Source organism: Vanessa atalanta, chromosome 27 (assembly GCF_905147765.1).
Source record: "Vanessa atalanta chromosome 27, ilVanAtal1.2, whole genome shotgun sequence".
Lineage (NCBI taxonomy): Eukaryota > Metazoa > Arthropoda > Insecta > Lepidoptera > Nymphalidae > Vanessa > Vanessa atalanta.
Window position 1 is genome coordinate 1,359,459 of NC_061897.1, and position 27,735 is coordinate 1,387,193.

Sequence of the window (27,735 nt, forward strand, 5' to 3'; positions counted from 1 at the left end):
TATCAGCTATCCACATCTTTTTTTATAATATAGATAGGCGGACAAGTAAGTGGTCACCACTGCCGATTGTGAATAGTGCCGTAAGAAATATTACATTCATTTTTGCTATTAATTTCATCTTACAACAGCATTGCAAATGAAGTACTTAATATATCTTTAGTAAAGAGCAATATTACAAACATTTTTTTTTTTGTGGAAAATTTAGCTTGTGCATTTAACATACAACCAGCAAGACAATAATTATCATCTTGCGGTCAGCAGATGGTGTGATAAAATATATTAAATTATCAAAACAAAAAAACTAATTTTTACATGGTTTTGTACATGCCAGCATACCAGCATCCAGGTATGTACCATCCACTCATCATATCATCATCTACCACCAAGCAGTAACTAACCACAAACTACAGGCACAATGAACATAACATCTTAGCTTCCAAGGTTGGTAGTGCATGTGCCAAGGAATTGTTAATATTTCCTATACAATGACTAACATTCAAGCAATTTATTTGTTCATCATGCTTCGTATCATTTGGTATTCTATCATTTTTTTTTTTTCAGAGACCAAAATATACTATGGAAGATTCACCACCATTAATCCTTTGTTTGGAAAACACAAATGGGGAAGAAGTTGCATTAAAGATTGAACCATATGATACTTTTAAAATATTTCTGGATAAAGCCAAGTACATATATGTATACTTTTGTTATTTATTATGAACTAGCTTAATTGTGTTAAAAGCTTTGTTAATCGTGTTTTAATCTCGGCCTATCTTTGTCTAAATTTTATTTGTGTTATTTCACCGTGTATACATAAAACAAGTTAAAGAAAAGAAGTTCATATCGATGTGAAAAATTAGGTGATATTACTATTAAACACGTGAATTACGAAAGCCAATATAAATAGTAATGAAAAGGCTATGAGTGCTGATTTTACAGTAGTCGTCTGTTGTAGTATAAATGGATATAATAAAATACATTTGGCAGAATTTCAGCATGTAGGTTGTAGGTTTTCTCATAACTAATTCGTTCATCGCTGAGCATGAAAAATTACAAGATCTACGTGTTCTATACAACGAGTTATATCAGCTCTCAACTTTAATAATATTTGATATCTACCAAAATTAACGAAACTCACCTAAGGTTACCTTACAGGTCACTTCTAGGCTATGACGTCGATTTAAACGCGATAACGGGCAACCAACCGGTCAATCTGGACGAAAGCGCTTATACTTTCCTTTTAAATGCTGAACAAAGTCTTCCGGATACAAATTTGGATCCACCAAATTACGATAATAATCCTAAAGATTCTGACGACCTAGTTTACGTCTTAGATGATGGAACACAAATACGAGCCTCTCAAATACAATTTGATAATGAAGATCCTCTCACAGATCTAACAGCTGAGAATATACCATTTGTTAAATATACAGATAGTCCAGACGAAAATGATATTAATGATATTGAAATTCGCACTATAAAAGACATAAACATAGTCGAAAGTCCTGTGGCAAATAAGAATTTTAGTCCAAAAGGCAATTTTGCCAATAGTCTCCCTTTTAAACTTGTCTGCAATAACATATCGAATTTCGAAGCGCAGTTCGCTAAATATCTCGAATCCAGTGCGAAAATGTTCGCGACAAACTCTGTTGCCAATAAAAACAGATCGCCTAGAAATGTTGATGATTTTAAAAATGACGACAAAACGTTAAAAGATAGTAATAACTTTTATACTCGTGAAGAAATACTGAATATGTTTAAAGATTCTCCCGTGACTCCTCTACCGTGTGAAGACAATCAGAGTTACGAAACTCGAAGACATGTACGGAAGACTGATCCTTCAAGACTTGTTTATAAGGGCTGGAATGCCAAACCAGTTATAGACTTAGATTCAGCTATTGACAAGCACGATTGTTTCATATGCTGTAAAAACATCGAAAGCAACGAGAAGTTGTATTTATTTGACAAAGAAGATCAAATGTTGCATCGTTGCGAGCAAAGGAAATATATGACTCAGCTCAAAATTATCTGCGAGAAATGCTTAGGAGAAAATTTTAAGCCAAGCAGAATGAAAAGTCCAAGTCAATCCTTAAACAACGATGAATATTTGGTCATTAAAAATAATCAACAATATATTTTTCAAAAGACAACATCAATTAATTTCAATAATACAATTTACAATCCAAGGAAAACTATAGAAGTGGATTCTAGAAGTAAAGAAGAGTTCGTTAAAGTAGAAATTGGACCAGATGGAGAAATTATAACGAAACTAGTTGACAATGTAAGGGTCGATGATATGACGATGGTGAAAGATGAGAAAAAAGGTAGTTCGAGTGACTTGGAAATAATAGAGCCGGAAACGGAAATTGATATAGAAAACATTGAAGATGAAGACGTCAAGGAATTCTTGGGGAAGTACCAACGTGACGGTAATGTTGATGCAGAGGAATTAAAATGCAGGTTAGATTTTAGGAAATACTAGCGATCCGCTCCGGCTTCGCACGTTTGCTACTTATTAATAAAGAAAATGCTATAGTTCTCAGGGAAACTGTAGCTACTAGTAAAAAGAAAACTGTAGCTTTTAGTGAAAACATTTTTAAAATTGTATCGTCAGTTCCAGAGATTACCCCTAGAAACAAACAAAGTTTACTTCTCTATATAATATTAGTATAGATTTACGGAAAGATTTGTTTCTAATGTAATGTAACTTAAGTTTTTTAGTATAAATGCCTTAAAATTAAATCATTGGTGATTGTGTTGGCGTATAATATTGGAGTGGTGTTTACACTATATTGATTTTATGACCGGCAAATGGGCCACCTGATGTAAAGTGGTCACTACCGGCCATAGACATTGGTGCTGTTAGAAATGTTAACCATTCCTTATTTCGCCAATGCGCCACCAACCTTGAGAACTAAGATGTTATGTCCCTTGTTCCTGTAGTTACACTGGCTCACACGCCCTTCAAACCGGAACACAATAATACCAAAATATTGCTGCTTGGCGGCAGAATATCTGATGAGTAGGTGGTACCTACCCAGGGTTTGCATGAAGACCTAACACCAAGTAGACGCGATAATACATTTAATAGTATTAAAGATTTATTCACTCACGAATAAGTATGAGTGTCAATCGTGATTAAAATTTGTCTTAGTGTGCGTGAGGTAGCTAATGTAAGGATAATAATTAAAAAAAAAAAACAAATCAAGTTGTATTTGTCAATACTGTTTATATCGTTAGATCTCATGTCAATTTGAAGGAGGTTATATATTCTTACTTATTATTTAATTATATGTACTTTATCAGATTTTGTAATGGAGAATTCAAGGAGTTACCAGAAATATTAGACCACTGTGAAGACCATAAACACGATCTTGATGATGGTACCGTTTATCCATGTCCGCTATGTGATTACGGTTAGTGTTTTATTAAATTAACTTTAAGAGTTGATTGATGTATCTAAGTTATCATTGGCTGGTGCAGCTGATGACGTCATGGGCGACCAATGGGCGGTGAGAATTAATCGAAATCATTTAATATGACGTAGTATAGCTTTCTATGGTATGTTCCATTGGTAGAAGACAAAATGATAAAAGAACGTTATATTTACATGTTCCTTGCGATTTGCTTATAGCTCTGCTGTGTTGTGCACCAGAAATGTTATGGAGCTCCATAACCGTAACTGAAACCGATATAATATATATATATATATATATATATATATATATATATATATATATATATATATATATATATATATATTATATTATGATTATATCTAATACTAAATAATAGCTAAAAAAGTTAAAATTGATATCTTGTAATTTTCATCTTTGAGACTATCCGCAGCAATCGAATATTCCGAAATAATTAATCCGTAACCGTACCTGACCGGTAAACTATTATTTATTTATCCGACTCTATATCCAGGTCCAAAAAAAAACAAACAGTTTTTGATTGAAATGTTAATTTATAATGCAACACTATTCAATTTAAAAGATATGCAGTTTTATTTTTATCAATTGAATTTAAATCGTAGATAATTTTAGAATTCGACCAATGATATTGCGTCGATTCAAGGTCAAAGTTGTTTATTTATCAATAGTTGAGCATGAATCGTCAAAAACAAAAAAATGAAACGAATCGACTGTCATAAGTCATTTATAATCCGTTTGAGATTAATTTACTTCGATACCGTTTGTCCGATCATCGTACATACTATATCGATAAGTGGTAGTCGCCCGATGCTTGGTTCGCGTCTTAGTCGTTGAGGCATAAAAAAGTACGGCCTTTGTTTGGCTGTGAAAGAGCGACAGAAAAAAATACTTTCACATTTATAATATTAGTAAAGATAATCGTTGCTTCTATCAATGAAATATTTCAATGGAATACCTCAAATATCCAAAGTTTAGTCATGTATAAAATGTAGTATATATTTTATATCTAAATTAATATACATCAAATCCTCGTGTGATGGATGTGCATTTAAAACGATTTATTTAAGTTTATATTTGATAAATATTGTGTACATAAACGGATAATGATTTCAATCATGTTATCGATTGATGTTTTAATATTTTTTCTTTTGCTTCTGTAATGGGTTTTGAAAATTGTTTTGAAACATTGTGAACTTCTTAAATTTCGTATATGTCAATATTATTTTGTGGTCTAAGTAACTAGTATGATTTCCATGATTCTTTGACCTGGTTTCTAGATTATTCGGCTGAAGATAATAAAAGTTCGAGTTATAATAGTACGAAAGGTCAATAAAGGCACCAGTTTTGGATTATATAGACTAATGTCTCCGGCCCCAAAAATAGTCCAAGTAGTTTAAAATTTACGGTTTCCTTTGTTTATCAAAGACAGCAAATGTGGTGGACAAGACCATTTCGAAAAAATAGCTAAAAAAGTTACTTATACATAATATGATTATAATGTAACCCTCTGCGTGACATCCAGTCCTGGAAAATACACTTAATTTTCCTAATCCTGTGCATGATCTCGCTCTGGTCTTATAGCATAACCGTCCCATTTGAGCATGATATCCAATGGAGTAGTCTGCTATAAAAATCTTCAAATATTATCCTTTAAAAAGAAAGGAGCACAGTTGTGGGTCATTCACGTACGTATATATAGCATAACCGTCCCATTTGAGCATGATATTCATTAGAGTAGTCTGCTATAGAAAGCTCCAATAATCCTCTAAAAGGAGAGGACGACAGTTGTGGGTCATCAACGTGTGTTTGCTCGTACTTAGTAGTTTTGACGTGACGCACGTTCTTGCAAAGCGCTTGTGATCGATGGGTTATAATCCTCCAAGATTTATTTTGAAATATGATGTTTTATAAACGTCGCCTTTTTAAATTGTAAATGGATAGATGACGGTTTGCAGATAAAACGATTACAAAGATATGCCTAATTGAATGATTTATAATGTTTTACATTGAAACACGAATGTAGATTTAATTACATTTAAATTAGGAAATAGAAATTAAAAAAAGAACCAAAGTCGTGCTTGCCTGGTTTAGACTTGAGTTGGCTTATTTGTAAATTCATCTATTTTTAATTTAGAGGCCAATACCTTGAAATTAATGAAACACCCCCCTCATCATTTACATTTTTGCCGTAACAAGCTGGAACTATGTCTACTCTAATTTCCCACTCCAGGCTAAGTCCTCCTCCCTCTTTGAGAAGGTTTGGAGCATATTCCACTACGCTGCTCCAATCCCTCTCATCATCATCATCAAATATATCAGCAACATTTAAAAAAAAATGGTACTGGCCAAACACAGAACGAATTCTAAATTAGTTTATTATCTGTGACTGGGAGCTCTTATATAAAAACTCTTATATGCAGAAGATGTTTTCTTTTCCAGGTTATGCTAATATAAAATGGCTTAAAGGTCATATAAAAGCTGCACACGGTGATCAGAATCAAAAAAAGGACGAGGATGCTGTTGAAGAAGTAAATAATGGTAATATATGTACTTATTTAATAATATTTTTTTATAATAATAATTCATATAATTTCATTTAAATTTAATAAAATTAACCGTAATCTATAATTAACTAAATTAAATGTAACCAATTCCGATCTTGCTTAATAACTTACCTTAATATTCCTATTAAGGTAAGTTTCCATATTTGATCAATTATGAATTGTTTACCTTAAGGTCAATTCGTTCTTACCTACAGACTTACCTATTACTGACGCGCATGTTACGTACCCTCGACGTCATAGCCGACAGGGTAGATTTGTTTGATTGCCGCCCGAGTGAACTCACAATTGTAGCCACTTGGACTATATCATATATAACGTAGACATATTTTAAATATTGTTAATACACGTGCTGTAATATCGAATTAGGACAACCATGTCCTGTAATGATATGTGTAAAGTTTTGTATTATAAATAAGTAAACCTTCTTTTGCAAGAAATACTTGAACATGTGGCAATTAAATGCTCCTTTTTGCAAAACAAATTTTTGAATTAACTTTAATATTTCAATTGAAGACCCTCACAACCGGTTGAAACTATCAACAAAGAGATTCTAGTATACATTTGTAACATTTTTATTTTTTGATGTCACCTGATGGTATGTGGTCATTACCGCTCGTAAACACTGGCGCTATGAGAAATATTCATCGCCAATGCGCCACCAACCTTGGAAACCAAGATGTTACGTCCCTTGTACTCCAATTCAAACACCTTTTAAACCGGAATACAAACTAAGTATTGCTGTTTGGTAGAAGAATATCTAAGGAGTGTGAATATCTAAGGATGTACCTACGCAGACAGTCTTACATAATATTACTCTTAAGTTTTTTACTTATTTTTAGATGAAACAAATGCAGTAAACAGTTCGCCGGTTGCAAAACGAACTCGCAGCGCTATTAAACGGAATGACGTTGAACATGACTCTGGTTATTATTTTAAACCTTTTCATGTCCTATCCTGAATTAATGAAATCCTGATAGCTTTTCGAGAAGAAGTAGAGAAGACCTAAGTAATGCGGACGCGTGGGGCCCAAGAGGGCCCCGGCGGGCCACAGATGATAATTTTGTTTCAAAATACTTTTATGAGGAAGGCCCTCATAAAATTTCCATTGGGGCCTGAAAAGTCTAGTTACGCCAATGTAGCCGAGCACCTGACTTTTTAATCTATACGGATTTTATAGCGGAACTATTTGTTTGTTTGTATGTGAGAGGTAATCTCCAGAACTAACGCTTCAATTCAATTTTTTTTTTACTTGTAGTAAGCTATATAATTTTAAGAATTATAACTATGATTGTATTTTCAAAGGTAAAGAAGAAAATCAAAATTCCGAAAATAATAATTCAAATGAATCGGTTAGTTGATATTTAATTTATACTAAATAACATTTATGTGTAACAACTTCCGTCTCGCTTTTCTACAAACCGGAAGCGATTTCGAGAAAAGGGACGGAAGAGTGTAACGAAGCGCGCGCTTTTTGATTTGACCAATGAGCGCGGGGAAGCTAGAGTTGGCCGTAAGATGGTACCAAGCCTTTGTCCTAGAGGATATGTTAATAATAACATGAATAATGATAGCAGTAAGATGAGATGTCAGAAGTTACACGTACATATACATCATACTATGCGTTTACTCTACGACTCACTACTGAGACTCCCTTGTTCATCATACATCATAAATATATAAGGGTTATTTTTGAAAAGCATATATTATAATCGTCAATGGTACATATATCAAGGCTAGCCAACGGCGCAGTATACATATATATAAGATATGTCCCTAGCATCTTTCATATTTGGCATCAAAACTGTCTTTAGATGGCCATCGAAGCGAGTACACTGCCATGTTACCTTACCTCTGGAGTCAGTACCTTTTACCTGAGCTTAGCTACGGTTCCTTTATATGATTATAAAGCAATGGCAAAACAAACCTGGACCTTTTTCAATAGACTTTTTCTTTTTTCTTTTGTTCTAAATTCAAAAATATATTGCAAATTTTCAATAACGATTTTGGAAGAACTTCGACGGTAGCTTTTTAAGTCCATAACTTGTTCGTGAGATAAAGTTTTGAACAGATAGAACATCGAACGTTTACAACCGAAGTCAAACAAGAGTGTATAGAAAGCAGCGACGACTCGATATGGATCGTGCAAACCGGAGACGATGACGTCACTGAACAGCTAGAGAAGTTGCTTAAGGTAAGTTTTGAGTAATTTAGGTAAGTTTCAAATACATGCACATAAAAATAGTTATGGGCGGTGTTACCTGTAACATATTTGTATTGAATTTGACGACTGGTAATAACAGACTGGATTTGTTCGTTTGTTATTTATTTAATACATTTTATTTTATGTTTTACTGTATTAAGAACGATGTAACAACCCTATTAGATATATCATTTATTAGACATATACTATACACATCTATACATCAGTGTTCGTTGTCAACACTTATAGACTTAAACAATACAATAATAATTTTAAAAAAGGTGGTACATATTAAAATTAGTTGTTTGTCTTTGTTGTTCGGTGTATCATTATTTTGAGATTTAACAAAAAAAAAACCTAGTTACTAATAATTTTTTTAAATCATCAAATCGCCATATTTTATCCTTGCTACCTCTATTAGCTACCACAATCGAGAGTTTTCGTACAGGAAATTGTTGGGCGTCTCATCATAATGAAGCTACTAAGTGCCAAAATGGACCATGGATCAGGATCCAGTAGTCCAGGGACTATATGTATTCATTTGTTTAAATGGATTGCATAATAATTATACATTAGAACTTACTCAATCATGCTTTATAACAGTGACTAATAAATGCAGGTATCCTCACTGAGTTTTCCAATTCTACTAACTGTTTATCGTGATCGAAACTTAATCGTTGTCGTTCTCCTCTCTCCTAACAACGATCCAGATGCGGCTCGGTCGAATATAGATCTTAGATCAGGAAGAATTGTTTACACAAATTTATGCCCTAAAAATATTGGTTTCATATAATTAGAAACGGTTTTCGGTTAAGACGTTCTATCCATTAAGACATTTTGAGTACGTAGGTAAGTATAAATTATAAAGTCCTGTTACTTACCAAAGTTTAATGGTAATAATTTATTCGTTAACATTAAAACTTACCTTGGAAATATTATCTTAAAGGTTAAAGAAGATGGTCGGAACTACGATGAACTGAAGAAACATAAGTGCTTTAATTGCAGGTTAGCTTTTTATCACAATTTATCTAATCAAGTAATTAGTCTAAACAAGTCTTACCGGTGCATAAGTTCTGAAAACTGTTTAAACTCTTTCACACTAATCATAAAATTTGACTACCTGGTCTAATTGCTACTTTATAAGGCTGCTGATCTCGAGTGCCAATAAAACTGTATAGAGTTTAACGCCTGCTAGTTATATCTATAGATAATATTATAAAAGATAAAATAAATCTGTCTGTCTGTAATGCTTTCACGGCTAACTCACTGATATGATTTTGTTGGAATTTTGGAACGAAGCAAACCTCAACTCAAGGACGGACATATGGGGTAAAGTTGGAGTTGGTTGTATGCAAATCCTCGAAAGGTTTTTGTCACAAACACATCCACGTTGACGAAACAGCGTATTTATTCTTTATTTTACAGAATCTATGTAGAATAAAGTATTTTTTCTTATGATTCAAAACATTTTAGTCAAATATTTCCTTCGTCCGAGTCTCTGACAAGCCACAAATGTAGAAAACGGAAGCAGAAATCCATGTTAAAAGATGATTCGGGTGTGTACGTGCCGTCTGAGGAGGATTTCTTAAAGGTATGATAATTAGTTTTTGTAGCTGGCTGACTGGCAAATGGGATACCTGATTGTGAGTAGTCGCAACTGCCCATATACATTCTCGCCGTTTCAAAGGATAGGTTTGGAGCATATTCCACCAAGCTGCTCCAATGCGGGTTGGTTGATACACATGTGACAGAATTTCGATGAAATTAGACACATGCAGGTTTTCTCACGAAGTTTTCCTTCACCACTGCGCACGAGATGAATTATAAACACGAATTAAGCATGAAAATTCAATGGTGCTTGCCTGGGTTTGAATCATTGAATCAATCAATCATCGGTTTAGATGTCACGTACATCTACCATCCAATTTGCCATCTAAGCTTCAAGTAAGCTTCACTGCTGGTCAAAAGCCTTCTCTCCATTTTGAAGGTATGGTTTGGAACTTAATCTACACTGCTCAAATGTGGGTTGGCAGATTCTCATAAGCCACGTGCAGGGTTCCTCAAAATACTTATTTATCTTCATCGTCGAGAACGAAATCAAATATAAAATTATGTACATTAAGTGTTTCAGTGGCACTTGACCTTTGAAATCAGAATCATTGGTTAAGATTACATGCATTGGTAATTTTCATGACCATTTTTGTACATTTCATATATTTTTTTTTATAGAGAGCTCAAGGAAAACCTCGACCTCTTGAAGAGTCTGGTGACAAGGACCTCTTAATAGCGGTAAAAATTAAAAAAAAGCTCACCAATTAATAGTCATAATTTCTGTAGTATTAGTAGGATATCGTACCGAGGTCCAGTTTTCCTTAAAAATAGTCGCCTTGGTTGAAACCTATTAGGAAATCATCTTCGGGATCAAGGTTTTTATATTATTCTTTGGACTTTGGTCCAAAGAATTTTACGTTGAATTGGTGGGTAGGCAAATATCATCGATTCAAAAATAATTCTGTTTGACGGTCAGAAGTGTGCACTAACCAGTGTTAATGTCTTGATCGATTTCACGGCGATGTTTCTCAAGGGAGACTAGTCAACTACTAGTGAAGTACACCTTTATTTCGTACCTCATAATCTGACAGCAAATTCATCACAAGTGGCAGGAATCAAGCGAAGGATATAACGTATTCTTGCTTTTCAAGGCACGACACCGTGAACACCGCCGCCGGTCTCCAGGCTAAAAATATTTTTATTGGTCTGTTCTGAGGTTCGAAATCATGACCTCGGGAGTGGTGATTTCGTATGCTAGGCACAAGACCATTTATGTGCAGTCAAGAAATTTTGGCTGTCTATGCATGATAATTAATATTTTAAATCAAAATTATCTTCTGTATATATAATAAAATAGAAGGGTCTCTTTGTAATATTAAAATAACTGCTTTTTACTAAATGCATATGTATACACGGTACATATACCAACTTACATGTTTTTTTTATTTTTGCCTGTCTGTCTGTTTGTTCCGGCTAATCTCCGGATCGGCTGGATCAATTTTAACGAGACTTTCACTGGCAAATAGTTGATGTAATAAGGAGTAACTTAGACTACAACAACTTTTTTGTTAAATTCAAATGCGCACGAAGTCGCGGGCACAGCTAGATACAAAATTACAATACATTTAGATAGTGATTCTCAAATTAAACACTACCACCGGTTCAGAAAAGGTCAAAAAACACCTGGCGAAGGCCTCATCACTCACTCAACTCATCGAGTTTTTTTTTGTCATTTTATGAGTGTTTACATATAACCGAAATAGATGAAAAAAGAAAGAAAGAAAAGAAACGTACATAGAACCGAATATATAAAATAAATAGCCCAATTGTTCTTAGACATTTTGTTTATGATATTGTCTATAATAGCGAGGCCGTAAGAAGAAGAACCGGGAACAAATGGACTCTCAGATTATGACGTGTCACAATTGCAACGAGTCATTTACGTCCAAAGTGAGACTCAAATTTCATATGTGAGTGTTTTGGAGCTATTGAATTTGTATGCTAATTTTAATGTATTTAGAAATTCCATTTATAATAAAATTGAAAAGGTTTTAGGACATCGTTACATGAGCGTAATGCAGATACGAATTTAAAGAAACATCACAAAAATCTAATGAAAACTAACGTACTAATGTAACTGCTTGATAATGTCCAACTGATGCTCCACTTCTTTTTACGAAGGCTCATAGTTTATTCCACCATGCGGTACAATGCAAATTGGTAAAATTGGTTCATTTTGGTGGTAGGGCTTTGTGCAAGCCCGTCTGGGTACAACCCACTCATTATATATTCTACTGCCAAACAGTATTAATATTGTTGTGCTCCGGTTTGAAAGAAGTCAGTGTTACAGGCACAAGGGACATAACATCTTAGTTCTCAAGTGTGGTGGCAATAAGGATCGGTCAACATTACTCATAGTGCCAATGTATATGTGGCGGTGGTCATTTGCCAGACGGCCACTCTATACGAGGTAAATAAAATAAATTCTTATGTATAAATTTTGAAAAGGCAATTCCACGAAACATCGAACCTCATAACGTCGGACGGTCATTACGCGTGTACGGAGTGCGAGAACGTCAAGTTTGACACGGAGACTGAGTTATTCGACCACGTGCACTTCCAGCACGACAAGCAGAAACGCTGGCAGTGTCCGGTCAAGGGCTGCGGGAAGACGTTCTTTTTAAGGTAAGGGTACTTCAAATCAGATACGAAATAACATTTATCTTGGTGAAAGTAAAGATAGATGAGCAGAGATAACCTTTTCAATTGTTATGCCGATTTACACTTATTCCGGTTCAAATGGCTTGTCAGCTAGTGCATAGCCTGTTCTAACGCCATAAACCATGCAGATAAACAACATTTGACATCCAAATATTACGGTATCATTGGTCGAGAGCATGAATATTGGGATTCGCGGCGTTTGGAACGTCGACGAAGATGTTATTGGAAATTTGGAAATAAAAGTAGAGTGGATATTAGTTGAATGGATCATAAATAAAATTATATTAATGAGGAGCTGTTAGGACAACAATATAGTAGAGTTATTGGTACATCGCATCACACACACGTAAATCTGATGTTTGTTTATCTGAATTCCATCTTCGATGGGACGCTGTAGTTAGAAGGGACATAACTTCCCAGGAACTGCGGCAAATTGGCGATTTAAGGAATTGTTTATATCTGTTACAACACCAATTACTATGATCCCTATATGAAGCCTTTTTGTCAGTTCGTCTACCTGTGTGTGTGTGTGTGTGTACAGCCTGTAAATTTCACACCGCAGGGCTAAGGCCCCCTCTCCATTTGAGGAGAAGGTTAGGAGCATATTCGCAATGCGGCTTGGTGGATTCACATGTGGCACAATTTCGTTGAAATTAGAAAAATGCAGGTTTTCCCACGATGTTTTCCTTCACCCCCGAGCACGAGATGAATTATAAACACAAATTAAGCACATGAAAATTAAGTGGTGCTTGCCTGTCGAACCGGCAATCATCGGTTATGGATATACGTTTGAACATTTATATTTTTGTAAAAAAGAGGTGGGTTGTTGCAAATCTTAGTATGAATCAATTAGTGAAGTATATTCCATAATTAAATATGAATCGATGTCTTTTTGCGTAGGGCAACTCTAACGAAACACAGTCGAACACACACTGACACCAGGCGTTACGTCTGTGTGACTTGCGGTAAAAGATTCCTTGACAAGCAGACGTTAGACGAACATGGCGTTACACATTTACAGGTAATAGTTACGTTTAGTAGATACGTCGAAAAGCTGAGTTGTAAGAGTTGGCAACGTATGTCTATTTGGAACATGTCATGTAACCTCTCCTAACCGTGCCAATTCCCGAAGACGCCTATCGTTTTAGTGGTAAGAATATCAAATGACCCTCGTAAAGTTTGTCGGATAGCTTTCTATAAGGTATCCACAATGCTAAATAAAGAGGAAGAAATGTGGACATAGGGATGGAGAAAATGCTTGTATGTAATTTACGGCTTACATTAGGTAAATACCTGCACCAGATAGTGTGGCGCACCTTTCAACACGGCGCGTCACACCCTGATGGAGTGTGCCGCTTGGGAGCCACAAAGGCATTATATGGTAGTGATAGTCGGCGGAGATCTCTCGTTGCCGAGCGTGATAATGCTAGGTAGCGATAGGTATTGGAAGGAGATGGTCTCTTTCTGCGTCATTGTAGCATGCGCAAACGACCCCGTAATGCCCCCCTGAAAAGACGGAGTGGGTACCACACATATCCCCCACTTTACGAGGAGGAAAAGCGTAAGAGCGTTAAGAAATAAAGAATGAACTGGAAGAAATCGTCACTTAAGGAAAAATCGTTATACCCCATCCAGACGACCTTCTCCTCTTTTTTCTTTCTCTGACTCTTTCTTTTGTATGATATTATAAAACTTATTTTTGGTTATTATTTAAATTCATAGTTGATCAGCTTTACGCGCGAGTGTTCATATTTGAGTTCGTTGAGACGTGACAGTCAATTCACAGATAAAACCTTTCCAATGCCACATCTGCTTCAAACAACTGACCAGACGGTCTCGTCTCCGAATGCACTTGCGAGCTCACGAAGAGGAACTGTCTCCAGCGCTAGTGTTGACCTGTGCGATGTGCTGCCGAGCTTTCAGAGATGAAAACGATGCACAGGTTTGTTGTTATAAATAGTTGAATCTTCTACACCGATCGATTCACCGATAACCGATACGCGGTATTTAGAGAGAACAATACCTAGTATATTTTTCTTTTTTTTGTTGTCACTATCGCTCATTGACATTACGCTGTTATAGTTATATACCTATGTGTTATATATTATTACAAATAGAAAATGAAATGATCTTTTTAAAAATATTTTAATGGCGGCCAACAGACATTTTTATTCTATGACAGGCAATCGCTAGATATTCGGACAGCTAAGCGGATAAACGAGTATCGCCAACCGTCGTCCTTATATATCTGGTCACAGTGTTGCTATTTGTGACTTTAATTTTCTTCTAACAGTATATATATTTCAACAGTCCTTTTCCTGCCGCCAATTTTGGATACTGAAATGTTATCATGTCCCTTGTAGTTACACTGGCTCACCGGGACACAACAATAGCTATAAGAGGAAATAAAAAAATAGTTTTAGTTTATTATTTTGATAATTCGACTTCGATAATATACAATCGAAATTTAAGGATCATGCCAATAAGGCGACGGAATGTATAGAGGAGTTCACTAATGAACTGAAAGAGGAAACCGAAGCTACGGAACAGCTGTCGCCGACCAGTGGCATCGTCAGACACGCGGTTCGAGTTGTTGGTATGTAAAGATATGGAGATAATCAAGTCATTGATCATCATCCTAATCACCATCATTATCATGATCATCATCTTTATCATCAACACCATCATAATAATTATGATCATCACTGGAATCATCATTATTTATTTATTTATTTATTTATTTATTTATATGACAACACCAACAAGTAGTACAACAAAAAAACCACAGTAAATCAAAAGTCATAATAAGTAAATGGGTAATTGCCTACTTTTTTACAGGTGTTCTAAGATTACTTGGAAATTGGAATATAAGTCAACATTGTAAAAAGCTAATTGATAAAATAATACGTTATAAAATTAATGTCAAAATGTTAAAAATAAATTAACAACAACATCATCGTCATCGCGATCATCATCACCACCACCACCACCATGATCATCATTATCATCACTGGCATCATCATTATCATCATCATCATCATCGTCATCGGTATCATCATAATCACCATCATCATTAAGATCATCATCTTCATCACCACCGCCATCTCCATCGTTATGATCATCATTATCACCACTGGCATCATCATTATAATCAACATCATCGTCATCGTCATCATCATCATCACCACCACCATAATCATCAACAATATCATCAAATTCATCATCGTCACCATATTTTAGAGCCATTTCACTTATCCTAAATAAGTAAAACTTATCGTGAGAATATTGGCATGTGTGTATTTAAAACACGATTTATTCACGAATTCATTATGAATATCATAGATAATTCCAGTTTTCGATCTATGATATCGCGTAAATGTAATGTTAAACTTTGTTTATTTGCCATAACACTTTTTGTGGTTGGAATGGGCATAGATATTTTTTTTTTCAATAAACAAAACGAAACGTTTCTGGATTATAGCAACTAGGCGATTTATTGATATCTGATTTGACCAATATGGTGTTATAGAATACCCACGTCTTACGAAAGGCATTGAACGTGAAGTGAAAAACGAACAAAGTGAGATCTTACTGTCTGCACTTGACGACGCAGCGAGGAATATCATTCGTGTTGTCAATATCGAAAAGGCGTTCAGATGCGAATATTGTGAAGAGTTAGTACATAGAATGAATTTAATTAAATTGACTTAGGTAACATGACAAAATAAAAATATCAACTGCACAAATCAGCTCCCCCGACTCGCATAATCAGATGGGACGGCAAATCTGATAGGACTGGAAAGAATTCACCTAAAACTTAGATGGATTAACGTGTTTTCCGAAATCTTGGACTGATGCCGAGAATTTCTCGGCAATTCTATTAAATTATTTTTGACTCAGGATTCAAACAGCAAAACTTAGTATTGTTCTGTTTGAAGGCTGATTGAGGAAGTTTAACTACTGGGACAAGGGATATAAAGTCTTAGGTTGATGGTGCATTGAAATGTAAGGAATTGATGATATTTCTTACAATTAATATGTATGCGGTCGTGTCGTCCGCAGGTTTGTTTTGTTCCAGTTGGAAGGGTGAGTCAGCCAGGCACACGGCACATAATATCTTAGTTCCCAAGAATGGTGGCGCATTGACAATGTTAGGAATTTTTAATATTTCTTACAGCGCTAGTGTCTATGGATGGTGATGACCGCTTATCACCAGGAAGCCACTTGCCAGTTCACATATACTAACAAAACTAATAATATTATAAATGCGAAAGTAACTCTTTCTGTCTGTTGCTCTTTAACGGCCACTGAACCGAATTTGATGAAATTTGTTATAAAGCAAGCTGAACTCCAAGAACAATTAGGCTCCTTTTTCATAACTAACACCCGATGACCGACCTTAGGGGTCGCGAGCGAAGCCGCAGGCGACAACTAGTATATTAATAAAGTATTATTTTCAGCGTATTCTACATGGAAAACGCTCTGAACAGTCACAGGATTATCCATAAAGGGATAAAAAATCCCTTCACTTGTCATATCTGTAAAGTATCTTTCGCTACGTATTCTAGGTAAGAATACATATGTTTTTTGGGAAAACTCAGCTTTTGTAATTCTTACAGCTTTGACTCTATTCTGATCAATTTAAGCTGCGGCGAGTAACTTTAAACAACTATATCTTTGCGTATGGTAATACTGCACTAATATTATAAAAGTGAAAATGTATCTGTTTGTTTGTTACGTCTTAATTACTCAACCGATCCTCATGAAACTTTACATGCATGTTGTTAGGTACAGGAAAGGATAAAGGGTACCTAACACGTGTATAACCCCCAAGCGTGGACGAATCACGATGAAAGTGTCCGTAAATGTTGTTAGGGTGTACCCGCTACAGGAAATAATAAAGGATACCTAACACCTGCGTAACCCTCCCCACACGTATGCGAAGCCATGTTTGTAGACTAGTAGCAAAAATGTTTGCAAGGATATGATCACGCGATTTCCCTTTCATCGTTCCATGATACAGCAATCGCACACGATTGGAGAGGAATAGGTGTAAGGATCACTCACCCGTGCCTAGTTTACTTGACCTGACCTTAAACTTTACGTGAGCAAGGGATTCTAACACTAAAAAGCTTGATATAAACACTACACAAGATCTAGTATCCCATAACCTAAGGATCAGCCTTACCAGCTAGGTATAGACAAGGAGACGGTGTCGACGAAATAATTCGTAATTAACAAACGTATTACAACAAATAGATGCACGACACACAAAACTACCCACGGCTTTTACAAACGTAGTACCGCTGAGGGTCGTAATGAAGGTACCGCGGGGCCTGCCAGCGCTGGCATTCTCGGCTACGGTGGGTTTCCTGTTGTGAAGCACTTTCTATGTGAGGTATGTTGAGTTACCCTTCTTAAAACCTTATGTAGTGAGCTGACATAACCCACTAGGTAGTACATGAGTTTTAACCGAAAATTGCGGCATCAAGCCCGCGTAAGCACGCTGAGATTTCAGCTTTTCGTGCTTAGCATTGAAGATAAAGATTGCGAGCAAACCTGATTGTGGTTGAAAATCTGTATATCCACCAATATTGCAACAAATTGATGAAATATTCTCCTCATATTTATAGACTTTAATACAATATCTTGGAAACTTAGTATTGCTCGCAGATTTTCTTTCTATTGGTTTAGCTATTAATAATTAATGCAGCGTCTTGCCTACGCGTATACCTGTGCGAATAAGTTTGCGCAGGTAAACACGTGCAAAGAACGGTACCGGTCACTTGGACAAGTTTAAAAGCGCAGATTGTTAAATAGTTAACCAGCAAAATACTGCACTGATTTCGGTTTGCTTTTGCTTGGTTCAGCGATTGTTGTAGATGACACGATATTATAATTAGACCGTGTTGTGCAGAAGTTTTGCTTACAGAAACTCCAATAAAAGTTTCTAAGGTTTAGAGGAAAACAACAATTTTATAATGACAGTAACACTTATAATGTTATGTGAATATTATTTTAAAGACATAATTCCTAATTCCAACCCACATCATTAGAATATTTTTATATGACACAAATTATATCATATCATAGTGAAGAGGAATATTAGGAGGTATTGAGACAAACCTATGTCAATTTGAAAAACATAACATATAACACAAACTTCCGACCTCCGTTCTACCCCCTTAAGAGTGGAATTTAATAAAATCCACAATAATAAAATACCACTCAGTGATTAATCACGAAATCTCAGACACAATAACACCTACAAACTTGAAATCTTGGCTTGAATTTTATATCAGGATCTTACGAAACTCCACCCCTAAAGTGAAAAAGGGGGTTAAAAGTTTGTGTTAAATAAATTTCGCGCGGGTAAAGCCGGTTCAGCTAGTTGACTATATTATAATAATTATTATTATTCAAGCAGAGTACCGAAAGGTTCCCAGGACATTTCCAGTTTGACAAACTAGCAAACAATTATTGCGTAATATATATTTGTTGTCAATAAACACGAAAGTGCAAGAATATTTAGTTTTATAATTAAATTCAAGGACTGCGGTCGCTCGTACCTCCACTGGACGTATCTCCAAGTGCATCGTCGTATGAAACATGCTAATGAAAATTATATTTTCAAATGTAATCAATGTGAGATGACATTTCCAAACAGGTATTATTATGGAACTTTAATCCGTTAAATGTATTTTTTTTTTTATTTTGTCAAAGTTTTTGGCAAAATTTTGTCATTTAATAATTAGTGTCACTTCCATTGTCACCAATTTAACGATAACCTTTTTTTCGTCGGAAAATTAATCCGTTATATTTTTTTTATTGGAATCAAAAAGACAAACGCAAAATTGGGCCATTTATAATCGGTGTCAATTTCTTTCATTTTTGAGGTGGAATCCCTTCCCCTCCCTTCCACTGTTACCAATCAAAAGACCATTTTCGACCGGAAAATGTGTTTTGGCATACTTTCCATTGTAAACGCTGGGAAAATGAATATAGCTAAGTGCCAGAGTGTTAAAATCTTTATTATTAACTAATATGCTAACCACTATGAATGATGATATCGCCTGATGTCGTATTATGAAGACTAGCCAAGACCAAGGATTACGCAAATGTTTGCGCAAAAATAAGAGCAGTCATGAATTTTTCACCTTTCACCGTGTTCCAAAAGAATAGCAATTCCCGTCCCGCCCATAATTTGTTCTTCCGCTAAACAATACGTCTTAGTACTGTCTGTGTTCCGATTTGAAGGGTAACTTGAAGCATATGGGTCATAACAGCTTGGTCCCAAGGTTGGTTGGTTGCCAATAGACATTGGCCGGCCAATTGGTCAATTAACCAGTACGCCCAACTATCATAAATAAAGAGTATAGAGTCCTGACGATATAATCTGCTATACGTTATTGTTCTAATTTAAGTTGGAGTATGACATATCATAGAAAGAAAATACACGGGAAAAGTGGACAGGATGACAACGGAGGTTTCACGAAAATAATAAGAGAGAATTACAGGTTAATGTATTAGATTTTATTTGTTTAATTTTGTGGAAACAGTAAATTTCATAAATAACAAATATTATACAAAGACATATAATTGAAGTGTGTGTTGCCATTACCAAAACCATATTTATTGATATGAAATTCTTTTGGCTCATCTTGGGGCTTAGACCGACTCGTGCCGTGACGTCAAACGACATGACGCCCAGTTATATAGTTATGCCTCCACTTCGACGTTCTTTACGTCCATTTATGTGTGCGGCGCGTATACTATTTACTTGGTTGCAATAATATAATAAGAAATACCGTCGACCAAGCCCGTCTTAATCCAGGTATTCCAAGCGCTTCGCCTATGATAGTAAAGGTTTGAACCAGTGAGGCTCGGTGAGGCGCCCCAAAAGTACTTTTGTAGGTCATACCTGATACATGTTTGCACTTTTGCGCTTGTTGTGCTTAGGACATGGCTGCAATATTTTTATTGTGAATTCGTTGCCATTTCAAAGTCACATCGTCCAGTTGATAATGGATCTGTCTGGAATCCAATCTCTGTTTTTAGTATCTCTAATAAAAAAACTTAACGATTCATTTAAATATATTCTTTGCAAATCGATGGCGCTTAAGCCTGTTAAAATATTTTACGTCTTTTTCATGAAGGATTCCCTGTCGTGATTGTGACGCAGTATTGTCAAACAAAACTGATCTCTATAAACATAGGAAGAAGGAGCATTGTGACGATTCGCAGTTTATTGATAATGAGGGTATGTATCTTAGTAATATTATAAGTGCGAAAGTTTTGACGGATGGATGTTACCCAATCACGCCAGAACGACTGAATGGATTTGAATGAAATCTGGCACAGAGATATATAATCTGGAATAGGGTACAGGTTACTTTTTGTCCTAGAAAAATATAACTAACACCTGCACAGACCAGAGCCAGATCTATCCATATTTCTTAGTAATCAAAGATATTATATCCCTTGTAGTTTTACTGGCTTATTGAACCTGTAAAACAGAACATAACGTTATTGAATATTGCTGGTACAATACGCGATGAGGAGTTGGGAGGCCTACTTAGACTTTTACAGAGCTTACCATCAAGTGAACAAAGAAGAAAGTGCTACATGTCCAGAATCTTATCGGGCACATTTAAGTTTCCGCACGTTGTACTTCCTCAGCAGCTGGACTTTAGGGAAAATTTGACTATGGATTGTTTTTTGATTTATTTTTTAATTCTTAACAGATAACATTCAGACAACGATTTGCGGCCAGTGTGGTCATAATTTGCACAACGTTACCGCCTTGCAGAAACATATCAAGTTAGCTTAACTCTTTAACATTAGTAGTTTTTCCAATGTTGATTTTCTTCTGACTGATTTTGGTTACAACGGTACATTCTCAAGGGAGACTACGTATATATTGTAATACTTTAGTGTGTGCACTTGATACCGGGGCACTCCCTTTTCCCTCACACTCGTTATACGATGGGACGGCAACTTCAACACGACGTGAAAAGGTTCAGGCACTGACGCTATATGAACGTTTTCTACAATTAGGGTTGCCGTTGAGAATTATTTGACGTTAAAAATTAATAGTTTTAATATTGACCTAGCCTGCGAATGGAATCCAAGATGTCACGATTTGTTTTAACCACCAGGTCCAACGACGAAGTCAACTAAAACAACGTCACAGATATAATTCTATCACATGTAAAGTTTTTGATTGACGATATTCATTCTAGCAAAGTAATTTTGTTACAATAATACACAACCCTGAAGCGATTTAACGTAGTGCTCCACCGCAGGGAGGTGCACGGCGCGGCGGGCGCGGGGGGCGCGGGCGGCGCGGCGCGTGCGCACGCGTGCCCCGTGTGCGCGCGCGCGTTCCGCTCGGCGTCCGTGCGCGACGAGCACGTCCGCGTGCACACGGGCGAGCGCCCCTACCCGTGCGACGTGTGCGGGGTCGCCTTCAGGAGGTCGGTGCTGGACATTATTTGGATTCGTTTGCTTCTAACGCTAAACACTAACATAGCATTACATTCTAAGATAAAAAAGACTATTTCAAATACTGGTAAGATTTAGAACTGAAGTTGGTTGCGGCGATAAATCTTTATTACGTCATCCAATCAAATACATAAAAAATCAGCGCTAGATCGCTTATAGAAAATAGTTATGGTTCCGGTGTAAGGGTCGTTTCATCTTCGTTATCATATTTAGAGTAGAATAACACAGTGTACAGGGTTATTTGGTATTTCTTACGGTACTCATGTCTGTGGGTTGGGGTGAATATATATCATACTATAATCATAAATATCCCACAGCTCGGCTAATGATTTTTCTTCTCTACTTGAGAGAAGGGAAGAAAAGTTCCTGACTTATTTGGTTTTATCTACCAATAAAAAGAGATGCTCTATATACAGGTTGACAGCTATGCGGAACCACAGATTAATCCACACTGGGGTCCGTGTGTGGGCATGCACGAGATGCCCCAAACGTTTCAGGATTAAGTCCGATTTGAGGACGCACCTCAGACTTAAGCATCCATCGCATTTAGTTGTTATAGAGGTGAGATGTATATGGGTATACGTGATGTTAAGTAGTACATAGCAGACAGTATAATATTCCCTTGCTGGTCAGACAACACCTGGTCTTAGGTAAAGGAGGAACGAGGATTAGAGAAGTTACAGCCTGTGAATATCCCACTGCCTACCCTCCTCTCCGAATTAGATGAAGGCTTTGGTGCTGCTCCAACGCGGGTTGGTCGTCACACGTGTGGCAGAATTTTGGTGAAATAAGACACGTACAGGTTTCCTCGCGATGTTTTCCTTTATCGCCGATTGTAAATATGAATTAACCACATGAAAGTTAGTGGTGATTCTCTGTGTTCTGTCCGTAGTATTCGATTAAGATTTAGACGTTTTATGCACTGCATTTTACTCCATACTGCACCATTTTTGCAGCCTGGATTGGTTGGTCTTTGTCGCAAAATTTCAACATCGTATGGCTACTTTAAAGCACACAAAGATCAACACATTCTCCACAAAAAGCCAGATAATGACCCATGAGTGGGACATTGTAATGAGCGTTTAATCATGATGTCAAATAAATTCTATTGACAGAGAAAACGCTCTTATTATGAAAATTTTGGCACGTGACATTGACTAAATCATCTGTGTCCTCTCGGTACAAATTAAAATAAAAAATAAAAATATTTGTAATTCTTAACAATGTCACCATCAATTATACAACATTGTTACAAATTTTGTTACCAACTTTGCCTTTTTATATTATTGAGTCGGCAACACAGAAATTACCAATTTCCTTGGCGTAAACTGCCATCTTTTCTTGTCAATTGTAAACAATTATCAATTTTAGGTACAAAATAAATTGTTAAAGAAGGCATATTATTCAACACAAGATTATACAGATAACAAAGCGTGGATCTAAAACTTGTTGACTTTCAGACGGGATGTATTATATACCATCTAATTGTGTTTAACTAACATTACTTTATAAGATTTTAAATTAACATGGTTATTTTTATTACTAACAGTATTTAAAACGGGATATTTACGATGTTTTTTATTTTTATTTGTTGGAGCTCGATATTTCGACATTATCTACGAATGTCTTGTTCACGAGACTGACGTTTGCGGGTAGATGTTGACGGCATTAGAAGTGTCCATATCTTACGGCATCATAAGCTCCAACAAATAAAAATAAAAAACATGGTAAATATCCCGTTTTACATACTGTTAGTAACATTACTTTGTATTTTAAATGTAGAAAAAGAGCTAACTACTGTAGTTGCTGCTGTTTCTTGCCGGTTCTTCTCGATAGAATCTGCAGTCCGAACCGGTGGTAGCTTCACTTTGTATAGTTTGTTAAATGACCATTCAAAAGTGCTTGTAGAAGCCTAAAGTATAATTTGAAGTAAACTAAAAGTAAATTTTTATTTAGATTTTTCGGTAATAATTGCAAAGCGCCAATTATGGTGATGATATTCCGAAAATTTATCCTCAGTTCGAAGGTACGAATTGCAATCCTGAGGAAATAACGCAACACTTGGCCCTAAACAATATAGCGGAAGACAAGGTCATCGAGATAACGATGATCACCTTCGCCAAGGTAGGTTTTATTATGGGTTTTTGTAATTCAAGGCAAAAGATCTGCCCGTTGATGACGTAATGTAGTAAGAGGCTGCTTGGGGCAGGGCCGGCCTTAACATGCATTCGGTGCCCTTTTATATGACCTGAGTCAGTTTGTGAAGGTCTAGGATGGACCTTCGAAAAAAACATGGGACGACCTTTTTTTTCTCTTACGTAGCGAGCGTAATTGCAGTGTGATCGAGCTCCGATTCTTACTATATGCGTATGGTATGTAGATGGTATGGAGGACGGGTGTAGGAGACTCCAGAACTCGGCTCCCTCCAAATTTGGCGTCCTGGGCCGTCACTTTATAGCATCCCACCCTAACGCCGGCACCGTTAGGGGACATAATTGTATTCTTAATTCTAACATAAACATTTCAAGATGTAGTCCTGACCAATTTCGGTAATGGCGACTAACCTCAAGGCAGACCAGCCAACTTTGCAGGACCTATGATAGTACGTGTGTGTGCAAACACAGGTACACTCTATATTCCCTCGCTCTCGTAATCCGATGGGTCGTCAAATCCGATAGGACCGGAAAGAGTTCATATATAGGGCAACGACCTTACGTGCTTTCCGAGTTATGGGAGTGTACACGCTTCCAACTTCCGAACTTGGCCTGACCTGGAGCTTGAACCCAGAACTTAGGGATCTGTGTATATGTATATAGCCATTAGACGAGGCAGTCAATGTAGAAAAGGATGCACAACAATGCGGTCTTTTCGTAGCGACCTCTTCCCAACAACCTTATAGGCTAGAAACATAGTCAATATAAATTAAAATACATGAGTATTCGCTAAATAACAACATTTGATTATCACCATTATAATATACTTCTCCTGCCTGTTAGAGGTCGTAGGTGGTAGGTATAGAGAAGTAAGTTCGAGCTAAACATACAAAATTGCATCAAATTCGGTTCAGTGTTTTAGACACGAAAGCGTAACAAACAGATAGCCAGTTTTACTTTCACATAATACTACGACTGTCGACAGGCGACAACTACTTATATATTTATGAACAGGACTCAAGAAATATTATACCGAACTCTTCGCGTGCTCTGTCCCTACTAAGTGACGTTCCGAGAACACAGATCGTGGGCGAGAAGCTTCCAGAACCAACCGGTGAATAAAATTTAATTTTTTACTACTTGATTGATGATGAATGAATGTCAGACTGGTTTTCTCTCATTGCACCGGAGATATTTTGGTGCACAAGTGTGTGCGTAAACGCAAGTGCTCTTTTCCCTAACTTTCATAATCCGATGAGCGAGAATTGGTCATCCCCCCTTGGAATAGGTAGCCCTCATAGGCGGGCGACCGTCATGCAAAAGCGATACTGTGGCGCCCACCGAAGCGAAGGAGAGGTACCGCTGGTTTTTAGTGGGTACTTCGGTGTACTAGGGTCTCGTCCAGGTATCCAGGGGTCCAGTTCACCCTCATACACCCCACTTCACGTGGGGGAATCGTGTAATACGTTTTTCCAGCGAGAAAAAAAAGGATATATTGTTTGAAAAAAGGAATGAAAAAAGGATATTGTGCCTGCACGCCTAGTGCAAGCACTATATTCGCTCACTCTATAATCCGATAGGAATTTAAATTAAATGCAACTGGAAAAAGCTCAGGCGAAGGACGAAAAGCTTACCGTACTGTCCGAGGCACGAAATTATAAACACTGCGAAATACAGAACGCCGTACTGTTTCCGAAAACTTGGTCTTGAAATATTTGATAAAGTATTTAGTTGATATAATTTACATGTACTTTCCAGATATGGTCCATTCGTTTTTACAATCCAGACGCGGCCGTGGTATCGCTAAAACCCAAAAACTGGTTCAACAGCACCAAAGTCAAGAATATTCCTTAAATATGAACGCCGATAACGACGTTAGTGTATAATATTTACTTTATTTGAACCGCTATTCTAGCAGCGTGGTAGAAACCTGGACGTTAACATGCTGTTATTTGAAGATAAATAATTCTACATTACAAGAATATGTTTCACAAATAATAATAAAATTGATGGAGAAATAGCTAAGTAAACCTATTAGTCTTCTACAGACGTTTTCGCAGAGCGTACACAGAAATACCTTCTACCCTTCAAAGAGTAACTGAGTTTCTTGCCTTTTCTTCTTGGTAGAATCTAAAATTTCATTTCGTACAGGTGGTAGCTTTTGATACAATTTATATGACAATTCAAAAGTGCTTTTATGATCGTATTTGTGTAAAGAATATATAGGTTTTTGCTTTATTAAACTTCTTTTGCTCAACAAAGCTCAACAACGAACTATATAAAAATACAAGATTATTATTATTCTTTATGAGATTGGTAGGCGGATGAACATATGGGACACCTGACGGTAACGTGGTACCACCGCTTATGGACATTGACGCCGTAACAAATTTGAAGCATTCTTTACATTCTTGGGAATCTCTGTTCACAATTATGTTCCTTGCGCCTGTAGGACTCTCTCACTCACCCTCAAACTGAAGTAAAGCAGCTGTTTGGCTATTTTTACATATTATTATATGTATATTTATCAAGACAGGCTTACACAAAGCCCTACCAAGTGTTGATCCTAAGAATTTTGTCATCAATATGACTAATCACATTTTTTGGGTGTTGGTTCACGTGACATAAGTAAAATATGTTAAATGGGAGCATCCCATTCTTTAATTTGTATTACTCTCCATTCGGAACCATAGTTAAATTTTATTAATCTCGCAAATGAAGCTTCTAAATGAAGTATATTTTGATGTTTATTGCATTTAATGTTGGAAATGTTATTTTGGTAATATTCTCACATTAGCCTATTGCGATTATACACTGGTTCACTGATGATTCATAACTGGTAAGCTTGGACTTGTGGAATACAGTAATGTTTGGATTAATCCCGAAAATCCACAACAGTACGATTTTTAAGACATTTTCTGCCTCGCACAAACACTCTGTGGGACCAGCTTTCGCCGGCGGTTATTCCGAACCGATATGACTTGGGAACCTTCAAGAAAAGAGCGTACTCCTTCTTTCAAGGCCGGTAACAAGCCCCCCGGCGTTGCAGATGTCCATGGGCGGTGGTAGTCACTTTCCATCAAGTGTGCCTCCTGCTTGTTTGCCACCTATCACAAAAAAAATAAGAATAAAATACAGTGCTAAATAAATTTTATGTGTTTCTTCCAATCAGAATTTATCGAACTTGAACGTTCAACTCTTACTTCAAGATAGCGCTCCTGTCAACGGAAACGAAATGGTGCAACTACAGATCGATGATAGATCGTTTTTAGGATAAACGTACATAAAACATATATAATTTTAATCTTTTAAACAATATAATATTTCATCAACGAATCTGCCGTTTGCTCACGAAAACGCGCTCCTTCGCGTATAATTATTATCGGCGTACGTTAGTATAGATATTTACATTTGTGTTAATAAAACTGCGCAAATAAAACAATAGGCTATTTGACTGGTTTTTAAAATCCATTTTATATTATTTAGAAAAGGTTAAGAAACCCGGTAAAAATTGTTTTTTTTTTTTAAATTGTAGTTCATATTTGCTGAAAAATATCAAATTAAAATTTCCATATTTAAATAGCGCGGGAAAACGCTACTTTGTC

At 36.3% G+C, this 27,735-nt stretch overlaps 1 protein-coding gene across 1 annotated transcript; it reads left to right on the top strand.

The window, feature by feature from the left end:
* Positions 1 to 294: 294 nt before the first annotated feature.
* On the top strand, positions 295 to 27,407 carry LOC125074122 (zinc finger protein 91-like). Its single transcript, XM_047685349.1, has 28 exons — positions 295 to 346; positions 562 to 686; positions 1,156 to 2,460; positions 3,307 to 3,416; positions 5,877 to 5,975; positions 6,841 to 6,947; positions 8,070 to 8,192; positions 9,148 to 9,206; positions 9,675 to 9,792; positions 10,431 to 10,490; positions 11,619 to 11,722; positions 12,261 to 12,437; positions 13,374 to 13,494; positions 14,260 to 14,415; positions 14,946 to 15,069; positions 16,003 to 16,147; positions 16,934 to 17,041; positions 17,733 to 17,871; positions 19,025 to 19,140; positions 19,898 to 19,990; positions 20,630 to 20,733; positions 21,218 to 21,293; positions 21,779 to 21,949; positions 22,394 to 22,538; positions 23,997 to 24,101; positions 25,145 to 25,244; positions 25,889 to 26,004; positions 27,303 to 27,407. Exons 2-28 carry the CDS (start codon positions 577 to 579, stop codon positions 27,405 to 27,407), a joined length of 4,296 nt encoding a protein of 1,431 aa, XP_047541305.1. The 5' UTR covers positions 295 to 346; positions 562 to 576.
* The last annotated feature ends 328 nt before the right edge of the window (positions 27,408 to 27,735 follow it).